Genomic DNA, 16,435 nt, shown 5'->3' on the forward strand with positions numbered 1-16,435 from the left:
AAAAGTGTACATTATATTTTTGTGTTCGATGATTTTATCTCCGTTCGTGTTAGTAATTACCGAGATTGCGCTATGCATACATCTTGCTTGTGAATTTGTTGCTAAAAGCTTATTAGCTTTCTCCATGTTCATAATAATGATGTCTGGATTTGTAAATTAGTTGTTCGGTTTCTTTAGTTGTCAAGAGGTTTAATTCTGAATGTAGAGCCTGCCTCCTCTTATGTAGAGTCTCGCTTGGTAGTCTGGCATGTTCTTCATCTATTTTAGTAATTTCGCTTTTATCTCTGCTACTTTCTTCGCGGATTTATTTCTGTGGGAAAGATATGAGATAATCTGTCCTCTTAAGAAGGCCTTAAGAGTTTCCCAGAGTATTCCTGCAGAGATCTCAGGGGATGTATTTGTCTCTAGAAAGAATTCAATTTGTTTGGATATAAATTCAGTACAATTCTCGTCAGCTAATAGAAGCGGATTGAGACGCCATCTGCGGGTGAGTGTATGGGGCTTAGTAATTTCAGCTCCAAGATCATCGGAGCATGGTCTGAAATAACAATAGCATCGTATTTACAAGATTTAATCTTAGGCAAGAAGTTATTATCTATAAAGAAGTAATCAATCCTTGAGTAGCAATGATGTACTGGTGAGTAGAAAGAATATGTTCTTGAATTTGGGTTTAAAACCTCCAGGGATCTGATAAGTTGTGATCAGTTATAAACTTTGTAATTATCTTTGCGGTGTTAGTTGCGTTCCCCTGTGGAGGAAGTCTTATCTAAAAGTGGATTTAGAACACAATTAAAGTCCCCAGCCATTATAAGTTTATGAGTGTTCAGATTGGGAATGGATGCAAATAAATTTTGTATAAATTCCTTATCATCAACATTAGGTGCATAAACATTTATCAAAATCATTTTACAGTTAGATAAGTCTCCCATGACCATCACATATCTCCCTTCAGGATCCAATACTACATCTGATGCTACAAATGGTACTGTTCTATGTATGAGAATTCCCACCCCTCTAGTTTTCTTTGTAAAACTAGAATGGAACATTTGGCCAGTCCAGTCTTTTGCAGCCGGAACTGATCCTTACTTAGTAAGTGGGTTTCCTGTAAAAATACTATTTTAGCATTTAGACCTGTTAGGTGAGAAAGTACTTTCTTTCTCTTTAATTCGTGATTCAGGCCTTTAACATTCCAGCTTACGAAGTTAACTGTCCCATCATGGAGACACTGATTCTGAGTTTTTGGTGTCATATTATAGTCTTAACTGGAAGTGAAATAGTTTAGGTCTTAATTTCCTATTCCCCCAAGAGTTGTTGCCATGCAGCTTATTATTACGTTGATAGTTATAATTATAAAGATTGAGATGATAGATTAGATATAGATCAAGCCTGCTCTCTTTCTCTTCCCCTTAACCCCCACCCTCCCTTTTGCCTCCCCAGGTGAGGCTAAAACCCACTTCATGCAGTCCCAGTCCTCTGACATACCCAGAGACAGAGCACGCCCAAAGCACATCAAGCCCCCATGCAGTGGCGCTTTAAGGTTAAAAGATAGAGATATCTGTTACCAATATAGTCTTTAAAAGAGGAAAAAAAAAAAAAAAAAAGAAAAGAAATATATAATATATATATATATATATACACATATACATACATATATATACATATATATATATATATATATATATATACATATATATATATATATATATATATATATATATACATATATACATATATATATACATATAATCTTCATCAATTTTAGTGCATTAAGATGATATTTCACAAAATTCTACTTATTATTTATAAACTATGTGAGTGCCATGGAATTTTTAGAGACTGAGTAAATTATCAGATCTCATTTCAGCCTTTTCTGCTATGTCTACATTTTTATTTTATAAAAGTATGGCACAAATATGTACTCATAATTTTAGAGTATATAGACACAGTAGTCAGATAATTGTTATAAATGATATATAGTTTCTGTGCAGTACTTCTGGACAACTCTCTGATGGCATTTTATTGAAAGTTTTTATAATGTGATTTTATTCAAAACTATTAATATTCTAGTTTTCAGCACTGTAAAATACCACCTTTCCCATTACTCAAGCCAGTGCCCATGTATGCCGATATCTCTAGAGAATTTCTGTAAGCCCATTTTCTGTTATAATAACACTGAGCCACACTCCACATGGTCATTCTTCATGCTCTCCTTTTACCAGTGGGGAATAACACACAGGCCCTCAAAGTCCATTAGCATGCCATTCTCTATGTTTCAAGTCTCAAGTGAGAATATACAGTATGTAATTTTGACTTTTTTTGGGAACAGCTCGACCTATTGCATTGTATAATGATAGTATTTACCGAAATAAAGATAAAATGTCCTTAAAATTTCCAATAAACTCATAACTGCTCTCTTCTATAATTTCACATTGATTTGTTTTCAATCCTATTTTTGTAAAAATTGATCTAACTGGATGGAATGATTACAATAAAATTAAAAAATAATAATAATTTCACATTGCTTTTGCGTTACTTGTATATGCTAATGAAACTGTGATTATGTCACCCCTTATTCTAACTGTTTCCATTGTTTTGCTGATCCATTTTAGATTATGGTACATTTTGTTTGCCTGAGCTTCTGTCCTGAAACATCAATAGCAGATGTGCTGCCACTTTTCTGTACAATATAACAAGTTGGCTTCTCCACAAAATGCCCTTTTTATTTTTTTGATTGGTTTCCATTTTTAGTAGTTCTGCTGTAAAGATTATCAAGTCTACAATTATGAAATTAAATTTTTATATAATTTTAACTTGTACTCCTCTGCTTTATTTCTCCTTTAAATATACAATAACTGAATCATAACATTAACATCCTTAAACCCCATATCAAATGTATTAAGTAGATCATTTATCCTTCATTAAATATGATTGAATATTTTTGAATATTATATGAGCAGGAGATGTATTAAATTCGCCATTTAGTTGCATTTAAAATTTAAAAATTTGAGGTTCATGTACAGAAAATTAAATAAAATTTTTTAAAAATAACAAAATATGATGCTAGTGGTGCTATATTTCAGCAACTGAGAGCCCAAGAAGCAGCTGCAGCAGAGGCAGAAGAAAAAGAAGATATGGAGATTGCAGCCGAAGGTGCAGGTAATCTTTTGCAAAAAGATACCAATCATGCCTTTCAAATTTGTCTCATTTCAAATAAATTCATAAAGGTTTCTCTCTCATGCATGGCATAAGTCATTTGGTTTGTAGTTGTTTTTGGTTGTTGTTTTGGCCAATATTCTAGCAAATATTATCATCTTCCAAATTTAAATGCTTATAAAATATCCAAGGTTTTGATCAAACTGATACTATTAACATTAAAAGAAAGTCATTCTCATAAAGTAAAATGAGTCAGATGTCTTGGTTATAACTACTATCATCATTGTTATCATAATTTTACTCCACTTTCTGTGTTCCTGGGCATACTTTGCTATGAGAAACAGTCTTTTAATATCATTCAACATCACCTCCAACCATGTCTTTGTCAGTCTACCCTCTTCCTCCATCTGTGTGCACCATTTCACTAAGCCATCCTCTGATGTACACTCCACACGTCTCACTTTCGTCTGTTTCTGTTTAGCTCAAAACTTACCACCTCCACAGAAAATCTTTCTCTTAAATTGGTATTTGCCTTCCTCTTACTCCTTGATATGCCACACATGCACCTAACTATTCTCATTACCATTCTTCCCAGTTTTGCTTCATGTTCTGGCTTAATCAGCCTCTACTCACTCTTGTTCAGCATATTACTCCTCACACAGCTTTCGTAAATGTGTAAATGTTTCCCTTCTGTGCCAAAGGTGGTCAATTACAAGTCAGTATGTGAAATGCACCCTCATAACTGCTGCTGTTCCCATACCTCTGTTTGCATTGAGCATGTATGAAGTAGAGCTTCCTTACTTTCTCCACAAAAACCTCAATTGCTGGTATCTGAATTTACACTTGCTACATCAGCATTCTACTACAGCATTCTACAACCCTGTTCATATGATTCCTTCAATCTAAAGTTGCACTTTTCACCTGCAGAGTAACCTTCACATAATTGCATCTTGTTTTAACCATCTTTTGACATTCCATGTATTGGAAATTGTTTCTCCCAGCATGTCCTCCATGACACACCCAGTCACCTTCATCCAGCATCCTAGTCTTTAGTGCAATTTACATCTACTACATCCTGTCTTTCTTTTACCATCTGTTTCACAATCTTGAACACATTTCCCATTCCTTTTTCCAGCCTTTTGGCTCCTTCTGTTTTTTTTAACTGTTTGGCTTGCTTCCTTATATATTGCCTTGTCATCTTTCCCTTCAATTTTTTGCAACTACTCTTAACCTTTCCTCTTTTCCTAAATTGCCATCTGTCTCAGTATTCCACCACCATATTGCTATGTTTCTTTGTTGTCCCTTTGTCCAGTTGCTGACTTCTATTTTTTTCATCAGACATTCTTCACCACTTCCCACTTGCTATTCACTCCTGATGCTTCTAAAAATTTTGCTTTTGATACCAATGTTTTCGCAAACTTTCTTCTCAAAATCTCCTCATTCAATTTCTAAACCATCAGCTTTAGTGCATAATTTCCTTTACTTTTTTCATGCCACTAAACATCACCTACAACTAAGTGATATTTTGATACACAACCATTTTTTGCCATGCCCTGAAAAAAATGTATTTTATCATGCTCCTTTCACCATCATACTTAAATATCACAAACTTGTTTACCTCCTTCTTAAACATAGTGCAACACAGAAACATTCCCATTGCATCACCAAAGTCGAAAGTCCTCTCACCCTCAACATTCCTGGTACCAAGGCCTGGCTCCAATATGCCAAATTGCTATTCCTTTTAGCCACCATCAGGCCTCACCTGAGGCACAGGTTACCCCTGGTATTTTGGATTACAAAAAGATCACCGTCCTTCGTGTGTTTCATTAAGGTGAGAGGCTTTGAGAAGGGAATTCAGCCTTAAATATGTCTACTCCAATAACCTCTAGATAATGAGATACAAAGAAAGAGTTTCAAAGAATAATTTGGATATAACCCATGGTACCCTGTGGGCACCCCACGTACCTACATCAAACAGAAGGTTTGGGAACCTGGCCAAGCCACAAATGAGGGAATCCAGTTTAGGATGGTGTTAGACATAATGGCTGCTTTGTGGTAAAGGTGATTAAGGAGAGGCAGTGAGTAAGAGATGTAAAAAGATTATTTAGAGTGAAACTTCAAAATAAAAAAGTAAACATTTTTGCATGTTCTGGTTACAAGATGTTAGTCCTTTAATTGTGAAATTTTGAATGACGTCACAAAAAGATACTTGCTGTATCTTACTATACATAACAAAAAAAAGAAAGAAAAAGGATCCTCCTAATGCTCCATATGTTTCCTGCCAGTAAGCCAATATTCTGTCCTACACATTATATTCTTCTGAATAGCTATAATATATATAAAACATAATAATATTATTATATATTTTGTTATTATAATAAGAAACATGTAAGTTCTAACAAAGTAATTACTGATCATCTGATTGTACTCTGTGTGGGTTTCAATTCGTCTTTATTGTATGTGGCACACCATCACAACATGTTTTAGTCAAATAAAACAAGAGCGCTAATTAAATTTACAAGATCAAACACACAATCATTTAATATGCTGTAAGTTACAAGGAAACAAATTTAAGGAGTATTTCTTAATAGAGCTCTGAAGAGCTAAAATAAACATGTGTTAACTCAGTGTAGCTGCAACTCTGTACAAGAAATGACCAAAAGATCTTAGTGAAGTGCTATTGAAATGGACTGATACCTTGACTGTCTGTTAACTTTCATTTTATTGCTTCTCGCAGATCCTGTTATTTTTAATATACAATGGATTGATATCCCATTCAGGGCTGATTACTGCCTTACACTTGTTTTACCAGGATAGGTCCAATCCCCTGCAACCATACAATAGAAAGCACAAATTTGGGGAAAAAATTGAATGGATTATTATTATTTTTATCTTTCATTTTGTCCTGTCTAACTCCATAGTGCTCCCATAAATGTATCAATCTTGCACGTGTAAAGGTCATAATAACCTAAGAACACACAGCAATAAGCATAGTGACTGGGGCCCTGGATGGACTATCAAATACCTAGACTGTAGAGTATCTGTATTTGAATGTAAAAGTTATCATTACCATTCTTTTGTAATATTTTTACTGAACAAAGATCCTTTATAAATATATTTTTTATTTTAGGTAATTTAACACCACATGTCAAAATAAACTATAGAGAATGTCATTAATTTACTTGATAGCAAGCAATTCATTTATATTCTAGAGCATTTTGTTACAGAAATGTATTCTGTTCCAGGAGTGTGTCTAATTTAACTAAACAAAAACACTAATACTCTGTTTTAATTTATGCCAGTTTTTGCCCGTGCAGCTGTGAAGTGTGCATGTGGTATTTCCTAATGAGCAACTTGAATGATTTACCAGTAATTGGGATAAATTAACCTCTTCTTCATTAAAAGGAATCCAGACTGCAGATGACTTAGTGGGAAATTTCACATAAAGGTCTATGTGGCATTTTGCAAGCTGTCTGTCTGGTGGAGTAAAGGAATGATTGAAATTCAGAAAGCATATAAGTCAAATTAAAAATGTTCCCAGGATGAGTTTTAGCTTTTGGCCTGTTCTAGATAATGTAAATGTGATCTTAACACCATTATGGATCCTTTTTGATAGGTGATGTTAAATTGTATGCTCTATGTAACATAAAATGCAGGTATAAAAATATTGTTTGAGAGCAGTTGACATTAATACCTACATTTTAAATACTTAATTTTCAAAAAACTATAAAATTCATGAGATACATACACTTTTGGGTACATGAGTTTTTAGTAGTGATATATATAAACTAAATATTCTGCAAATGCAGTAAATTTTATGCATACTCATGTTTGTCCAAGTGATTTAAACATTTACACTTACAGCTGAAAAACGTTTTAAAATATACATTTTGTGGAGACAATTTTATGTACAATTTTGGTATAGATTTATCAATAAATGTAAAGAAATATCTTAAATCTTCCTAATTCTGTGCAGAGCATTAATTACACTGGAAAATAATTTATGGATGCTGGTTTTGAGCTTGCAGACAAGGATATTTTACTGGACTTTAAACAAAAATGCCCATTATGCAAAGAATAGACTTGATGTTATTTTTATTTATTCTGGTGAGAATATTACCACCTCGGGCTGGTCCCAGTATTGTGATGTGGGCTATTTAGCACTTGATGTATTGCTGACATGTTTCATCTCATCTGCTTAACGCTGCTGCTGAGGATGTGTACATTTACTGTTGGTGGCTGGTGTGCCTTGCTGCTCCCCATGTTTTTGTTCCACCTCCATTAAGCTTCGCTACAGCTACCATGAAAGTTGGCCGTATGTTTATATATTCTGTTTAGTATGAGTAATTGCACTTAAAATGTGTATCAATTCAATATTAAGATTTTATAAAATAAATGTATATTTATTAATATAAAGAATATTTATATGCAAATGGACGAACTTAATGTTTCGTGAAAAGAATTACTACCATATTATTTTTATTTCCATAAATTCAGCAGTCTTCTCAAAAATTAGTCCAATTTTATAGTAATCAATAATCATATTTATTGAAAATGAAACTGAAAACATTACTAATTCTGACCTAAGCAGAAACAAAGGTTGCAGGTTTCATGTAATGGCACTGCATCCCACTCCCTCCTGACTGCATACATATGGTATATACCTAAGAGGCAAAAAAATATTCCTCTTGATTAGAAGTCTTGCACTTAAGCGTCAACTTTCATGTAGAATTCATGTTTGGCATGTCTCGTGTCCACCGCCTTGCTTCCATCTTTATGTTCAGATGTCAAACCTGATGAATCTCCCATGAAAGGCACAAAAGGCAAGGAAAAAGGCAAAGAGAAGACCAAGGCACCAAAAGAGGATAAGAAAAAGAAGAACCAGATGACTGAAGTAATGGACAAAAAAAATAAACAGAAGATAGACGAGCTGCAAGTAAGTGAGCTAGCCATACAGTATTTTTGTTTTGTTTTGTTTTTTTAATAAATTTTTCATGGTTATAGGCAGGTCTGGCCCAAGTGTTGGCATGCCTTAATCCACCCCATCTCAGGTACAGTGCAATATCAGTTATCTAATTAGCAAAAAAAAAAAAATACAAGTTAAGTAAAGTGGTCTGTTTAGACTTTAACACATTATTATTTTACAAATGTTTTGATGAATAATTTAACATACTACAAATATTATTTAATACAAATATTAAATTGCATATTTTAAAATATGAGTGAATCCAAAGGATTTTGTTCTATTTTCCATCAGGTATTTCCAACTATCTGATCTATTTTTAAATATCTTTTTGAATTATCCCCAATCTCCATTACTTTTGGGCTGTCCATGCTCTACTGTACATATTTTTAATTCTATTAAAAGTTAATTAATACGTGGAAAAGTAAACTGTTGGAACTGGGATTTGGGCTAGGTTCATGGTAATCTGGAATTTGTGGGTTCTTCCTACTTTGTTATTATGGTCATTCTACAAAGTTTCAGCTTGGTGGTGTGCTGCATGATTTTGAAAAAAATGTTAAACTTTGTCTATTAATTTGTATAGTTGTTTGATGGACAAAAATAATTAAACTTTTTTTTTTAAATATTTTTCATGTTTTTCACATAACAAGGTCTCTACAGTATAAATGACAACTCTGTGTTCCTTTTGTGTGGTGCTTAAAGAAAAATCACAAAGTAAATGAAAATCAATATCTGGTCATGAAATTTTAAAGAGCTGTAAAGAAAAGAATATGATTAATTTCAGAGCATTTAAGTAAAAAAGAATCATCAGTTTATGATGAGAAGAAAACCTTCTTGAATTGTGTACATGTCGTTATTGATTCAGGAGATACTTGAAATGTTGTGAAGGCTTCTAAATGCTAGAAATGATGATGCCCTCATCTTTGAAGGGGGATAGTAGGAAGCAGAATTGGAGAAAACATTTTCATTATTATTTTTGGCCACCAGTCAACCATACAACTGAGTGGCTAAAGTTTGAAAAGTTTTGAAAACTATGCAGCAACTTTTTTAAAAAATTGGCTGACTGTTGACAGTATGACTCTAATGTGTTGGCTGTTAGGCTATGCATACTGTATATCACAGTATAGCAGAAATATAATAACTATCTTACTGTATTAATGTTTGCATACAAACTAATGGTTAGATCAGTGATTCTCCAACAAGAAAAGTGTGTTGTAAATATAAAGCTACAGCAAAAATGCAAATATTTCTAAATGTCTTAAATATTAATTAATAGCTGGATAATTACTATTTTGAATAAATGGAGTTTTAAAAAATGCAACACATTTTATTACACAGCCCTCTCCTTCACATCAATAGTACAAGTATTCTTTAAACTTACATTTGCCAAAATAGTGCATAGGGACAAGTCATGTTGCTAACTTTAAGGTGACACTTAACACTTTCAAGATTACTGTTAACATCTAAACTTTTCTTAAGCTTCAACAAAAGTAGTCTTGAGTGTAGTGTGATTTTATTCACTTGATTACAGCAAAGAACCCAAGATGAAATGAGTGTCACCAGCCATTAGTATCATCAAAAAAGTTTTGTATATTGCTGCTGACAGATAAGGATTTTAAGCTGCCAGAAGAAAGTGATATTAAATGTGCTGCTGCACTGGCCCCCAGAGTGAGTGAATGAGTGAGGGAGAGAGAGTAAGAGAAATACCACAATTTTTTCTGTGTGTTTTCTTTCCAGGTGCTCCCACATCATGGTTTTTTTTTTCCTATACCAAATTAGGTCATTTTTACAGACTTTTTTAAAGAAATGCAGTATTCCTTAACAGATGCAAAGTTGAAATAACTCCACACTTTTTTGGTTTTCAAAGTTCCACCATTTTTATATCCTCCATCTCCCCCATATCTCAAAGTGTGATTAACATGGTCAATGAAATGATGTACATAATACACAAGAGAAATAATCAACAAAAGTTAGTTTAGTAACTGTTTTCATCAATTTATGAAATCAATTAGTTGTTTCAGCAATAGTGTACAATGTAAATATAAAGAGTAACCCATTTTGTAAAAGAAATTGCAGTTTATCCAAGCTGTTTTCCCCCAAGTTACAGAGGCAGCCATATAACTAAGCTGGTGTAGCTCCAGCCAGTGAGTTCAGGTTTAATTAATGTTGGTGTACAACTCCCAGAAATCTGAATAAACAGATACACCCACCGACTTCAGGTTGTGAGCTTTTCTATCTCTCTATTCCAGTGTTAGCAATGAGTCTACCATTTGATGTCCGCTAGAGCAGGTCTGGTGGAGAAGCAATGGTCCATGCAGCATCTGTTTGCTGCCCACAAGCTTACACCATCTTAAAACCTGTCCTTACTACAGAACACTCATGGTGGCTGAACTGCTAATCAAAAATTTTTTTTGAAGGATGAATTAATATATTACGGCTTACTTCTCCCATCACTTTTCTGCCCTACCTTTATAACATCAGGAAATCTCAGTTCCAAATCCTATAAAGTGTCAAGATCGAACATAGATCTAAAATAAGTGGTATATACCTGACTGAATTTAAGTACTAGCCAAGCCCACATGATTCTGTACTGTCAATGAGACAAAAAAATCTACTTTTCTGATTTCACCCTTAGAAATTATAGAGAATCTACAGTTCACCAAGTGCATTTTATATAGTTTGACTTTATAATTTTATGTACCTTACTTTGAACCACAAAACTAGCTTTGTCCTCCTCCACCCGACTCTGGCCATTGAGTGGTGGTTGCTGGACCCTTTTATAGTCCATCCGGGTGTGGCAAATACGCTACCGATACAGGCTCAGGAGTCCCAGCTGCAGCACCTCCTAGCGGTGCCTGTGGGAACCAACAGGTCTGCACCCAACTCCAATTCCCATGGAGGCCTGTGGGAAACCGAGGCACTGCTCCAACCCAGGGGGGCAGCCATCTAGTGTCCAGAGGGAGGTATTGCACTGTCCAGGGCTGCTCCCTCTGAATATAGAGTGAAGGGGTGTCCTGGCTGGGCCTGGACCCCAGCTATGTGCCACAATAGTTTATTAAGAATCATATTTCTTGCAGGTATACAACAAAGAATTAGAAAATGAGTATGACAATTTTGAAGACTGGCTGCACACCTTCAACTTGTACAGAGGCAAAATTGGAGATGACGATGACAGTGTGACTGAAGATGAAAGAATTGTTGGGAGATATAAGGTGAGAGATCTGAGCTTAGAATCCGTCCTTTAAGTAAATAAAAATGTTCATAAGTATTACAAAAACCACTTTGAAAGCTGTCAGTTCATGGCTGGTGTATTTAGTCAACTGCCAAATTGTTGCTTTGCCATTCATAATCAAACAAAAATATGAATGTTAAATATTAAGAAATGGACCAATTGCCATGAAATCCAACCTAGGAGATCATCATGTCCAAGTGCGGCAAACAGATGCTTAGATTTGCATGTCCTTTATGTTCACAAATATCACTGTAGAAGAAGGAATGATAATCATAATGTCCTTTGAGATGATTGTATTTCTACTATGTGACACCAAGAAGAGTATCAAGAATATGATGACAATACATTCGGCAGCTGAAGAACGTACTTGGATGAATTTCATAAGAGCCATGCAGAAGTGATAGATTTAGGAGGCTCAGGGAAAATACCACCAACATCAAAGTATTTTACCATCTTTAGAATTATGGCACCATAGTTGCCAAACGGAGATGAGTCTTCATTCATTGTATCCATTTTGATGCATTCAGTTAACAATTTGTTATCAATGTTGAATTTAATGAACATGGGTTATTAATTATTTGCATCAGGGCATCCTAAGCAATGAGTCTCATTTCATCTTTTAGGCTGAACACTCCAGATTTACAAATAAAGATATTGTAACATAAACAATGGTTTAATCCAAACAACATTCTCAGATCGATTATAATCTGAATAGCAGTGTTCATGTTAACGGGGACACTTGTTGACGCTAGCTGGTTACCTGTACTGCATGTTATCGCATTTTGCATCTGCCAACAGTACAACATGAAGGTGATTCCACCATTTTAAAATTTTCACTATATGTCCACCTAAGAAACCCCCAAGTGCACCAACCTGCACCCACCTGATATCTTTTACTTGGAATAAATTCCCCTTCTTTTGTAAGCAGTGTACCTGTACCTGTCTTTGAATGAGCTACCATGAATAATTTGTCTGTTCCACATCCTCTTCGGACAATTGCAGAATGTTTAAGTGGATGTGTTACACAATACCAGCTGGCACCTTTATGATTCTATGCCATGACCTAGAGTGGCATATGTCACCAACCCAGGAGATCCTCCATAAACCCACCACCACCAGTCCTCATGTAATCCTGCTTTGGACTAATATTTCTTTTGTTTTAGATTTAAACCATTGGTATTCTAGATGAAGTGTGGTCGGTCTTACAGAGAGCTGCTCCTGGATACAAATATATTTTGTGACAAAAATATATTGGACTAACAGATGCATTTCGTTCAACTTGCTTGTTAATTTCAATGCATTCTTGAACTAAGTAAAGTAATTTATCATGTCTTCACTGAAAATAATAAGAAGCAAATACACTCTGTGCACTAACATTTTCTGTTCATCAGATTTTCTATTCCTCTTTTCATCATATTTACTTTATTAAAAACTATAATATGTACTGGCTGATTGATGGGTCTTTGATACTGTACTCTGTCTTGCAGTGAAATTCATTTAACATTTATTTTCATCTTACTATTCATTATTTTATATAATGACTAATTTATAGAGGAAAAGTACATTTTGAGAGTAAACCATTTAATTTGGAAAGTATTCTGTTTAATTAGCTCAAATAACTTAATATTTGCTTTTAACTTGTACCGTTTTTCCTTTAGTACAGTCTTATATTATCTTCAAAACTTGGGAAATCTATTACTAGAAAGATAGTTTAAACACTATACCTGGAATAGGTAATGTTATTAATACAGGTAATGTTCATTAACAGCATCACTGAGTCAACAAATAAATAGATAACATGTTTGATAGTGAAATGCAGTTAAGAATCACATGGAGTATTAAAATATGTTGGTAATGAAATAAATAGAAATATTTGTAAAAAAAAAAAAAATGTGTTAAAATTATGCATTGATTCTGTATATTTCTAATGTGCACAGAAGAAAAAACACATTTTATGAAAGTAAACTTAAAATACAATTTTAATTATTCATTAAAATTTTCCAGAGCACTCGTGTCAGTAATGTGAATAAACTGCTTTTATTATTTAATAAAGTAACTTCCCTTTATGTACCACTGCATGCACAAACATCGTAGAGGATGGGACTCAAAGAATCTGACAGACTTCTTTCTTTAGGACTTGTGATTTTACAAACCAGATGAATTGTGGATGTTGTGGCCTGCAGAGACACCAGTTCAGCGCACACATTTTATTTTTTTATTTTTCCCCTGTGGGAAACACCTTCCCCTGTTTCCCACCTATACAGCACTGTTCCAAAGCACAAACACTCAGCACAAAACTCATTCTTACCTTCTTTCTCTGTCTGCACCTCCACTCCTCTTCCAGCAAGCTTTGTCCTCCTCCTCCCAACTCAGGCTCCCTGGGGTAGTGGCAACTGGTTCCTTTTATAGGGCACCCAGAAGTGCTCCAGTTGTCCAGCAACCTTCTTCAGGTACCACTTCCGGGTGTGGTGGAAGTGCTGCCACCAGGGCTCAACAGTAATTGCAGCGCCTCCTGGCCACACCCATGGAACCCAGCAGGGCTGCTCCAAACTCCAACTCTCCAAGAGTCTGTGTTAGTCCGAGGCACCGCTGCAACCCAGGGGGCCTGCCCTCCAGCATTCTAGGGGAGGAAATGTCCTCAATATGCTCTCTCCCCTGGTCCGTCCACTATATAGGTGCCCCAGCCATACGCCACAATGTTTATTTTTAACATTGCTGAAAAAAGTTGAACTTTCACCTCTCTGTAAAACTGGTGATATGTAATACAGTTATTTGGTTTTATTTTACAGTTAAACTATTAATGTGCTGCAGATTTCCAATTTGCATGCAAAAAATGCAAGGAATCCATAGTTAAATGCATGTATCAAGCATACTCTAAAGAATAATACATTGATTAAAGCTGCATTTAAAATTGTGTGCTCCCTCTCAGCTCCACTCAGCCACATGATGAAAATGGCCTACTTCAACTTATCATGTGGCTTTTATTAATTAGGTTGCACTTCACTCCAAAATAAGTGGAAGTGAACTGACATAAATGATATGAATCAGTTTAATCAAATTCACAAATACAATTTCAGGTTGTGCATGTTCCATTGGAGGCTCTCCTAAGATATTGCACATTTATGAGAAATTCATTCAGCTACTGAGAACGGAGCATGACAGCAATGCAAAATATATAGTAAGTCGTTAGTAAGATATGGGATGGGAAAGTGTCTACAGAGGAATTACATTCAACATTCAGGGAGAAAAAAGATGGATAATATGTATAAAAAACAGAACAAACAGCATAATGAACTTTGCCAAATTTCTGTAATCAGTGCTCTTCCATTTTTGACAGAATTAATGTTTCTATCATAATAATATATTAGATTATAAATTAATTATCTGGTGCACGTCCCCTAACAATACCTAAAGGCAGATATATTAAGCTCAAAACTTAAAAAAAAACACATTTAAACCAAGGTTACCACATTTTTAACTGCTCAAAAGTTTTTGTTTTCTAGCACCCTAATAACAGAAAAAAAAATCATGGTGCTGGAAATGTTAAATGTTGTACATAGTGGTCCAAGACCAGTTTCTTACAAAAGGTAAACTTCAAACCTAAGTGTCTACTTAACAGTAAAGTTGTGACATAGCACTCTTTTCTTTAAATATCGCATACTATTTGTTTTTTTTTTTCTTCTTCTACTTTTCCGCAAGATTTACAGGCTGGGCAATGTTTTTAAAGTGTTTCCTTGACTTGCTATGAAAATGTTTTCAAGGCTAAAGTAACACTTAATATTGTGATAGAAGGTGGACCTCTTGGAAGCCCTCCCCACAATGAAGTGCATCATGAAGACAAAAGGGGGGATAAATGCAGGAAATATGTCACAAATTATAAACTAAATTGAATAACAATAGACACTTTTTCTGGGTCTCCCTAAATGACCCGTCTGTCTAAAGGGGCAGCTTGTTTACTTGCTTGCCTAACCAAACTACTCCTTCTCTCATGTCCATCTTCCTGTCTTTCACACTCTCTGGGCCTTTTTAAAATTACCAATTTAATGTTCACCTTTTTTTCCTACCAACTCTGCACTCAATGGACCCCTGGCTTTAAAACCCACTCTGTGATCCCTTGGAGGGTCAGAACAGTCTTACATTTGCTCCAGGTACACCAAACCAAAAATACTTTTAGAAGTCCCTGTTCTTCCTGAATGTTCAAGTGTGCTGTCATCTTTAAAGGGTCAGGTCAATCTGCCTGTTTTGTTAGAGGGACAGCATGCATTCATTTCTTTGCCTGCAAGCCCTCTAAGCAGCAAGGAGAAATTGCCACTTATTTAATTTTGCCTCAGGCCTACCTCTGCTGAGTTATGTGCCCTGTGGTGTCTTAAGGCAACATTAATTCCTACTATTGAAGCCTTCTCATTCTCTCACACTCATGCTGGTGCCATACAAGGATGCCTGTCCAGGGTGACATGCTGCTCCTTAGTGGTCCATGTACATCGACACTAGCATCTGCAGGAGTTCTGTTGCTGCCATTTTGCCTGTTGGTTTTTAGTGAGACAACCCTGCCTTGTGCCACTGGTGATGCCTTTGGCTCTGGCCAACTTATGCCAACTGAACTCTCCATCACACTGTGAATGTTTATTTAAAGACTTGCATTTTATTACATTACCAGTCACCACAAACAATAGGGAAGAATATGTCTAAAGATACCTGTGAATTGTCCACATTCATGTATTTTATGTTTTCAAATAACATATAATACATAAGAAGGTATAGCTGAATTCATTATATTACATCAGTAGATTTGTAAAAGTCTTAATCAGAGTAACTTTTTTTAATCAGTTAAACTTGATTTAGATTATTATGTATGCATTACAATAAAAGAGCAATTATGCTTCTATAAAAATCAGTCTTATTAAAAGTACCAATTAAGTAAATCACAGAAAGAGTTCTTTAATCTTAAACAACTTTTTATCATAGACTGCATATTGGTCCAAAAAAAAAAAAAAAGCACACAAGACAACTGCAACAGTTACCAAATCATTTTTAATCTCTGAAAAACTGTAGAAGTAATTAATGTTTTGTGTTTTCTCTAAACTCAG

The 16,435-nt window shown here is 34.9% G+C and overlaps 1 protein-coding gene across 8 annotated transcripts in view; it reads left to right on the forward strand.

The window, feature by feature from the left end:
- The window catches only part of otofa (otoferlin a), a 565,861-nt gene that overhangs the window by 516,765 nt on the left and 32,661 nt on the right, over window positions 1-16,435 (forward strand). For all 8 annotated transcript variants that reach the window (XM_039748301.1, XM_039748300.1, XM_039748302.1 and 5 more), the window contains 3 exons: window positions 3,081-3,156; window positions 7,938-8,089; window positions 11,194-11,328. In XM_039748301.1, coding sequence (XP_039604235.1) covers window positions 3,081-3,156; window positions 7,938-8,089; window positions 11,194-11,328 — 363 coding nt within the window. The remainder of the gene's footprint in view (window positions 1-3,080; window positions 3,157-7,937; window positions 8,090-11,193; window positions 11,329-16,435) is intronic.

Source organism: Polypterus senegalus, chromosome 3 (assembly GCF_016835505.1).
Source record: "Polypterus senegalus isolate Bchr_013 chromosome 3, ASM1683550v1, whole genome shotgun sequence".
Taxonomy (NCBI): domain Eukaryota; kingdom Metazoa; phylum Chordata; class Cladistia; order Polypteriformes; family Polypteridae; genus Polypterus; species Polypterus senegalus.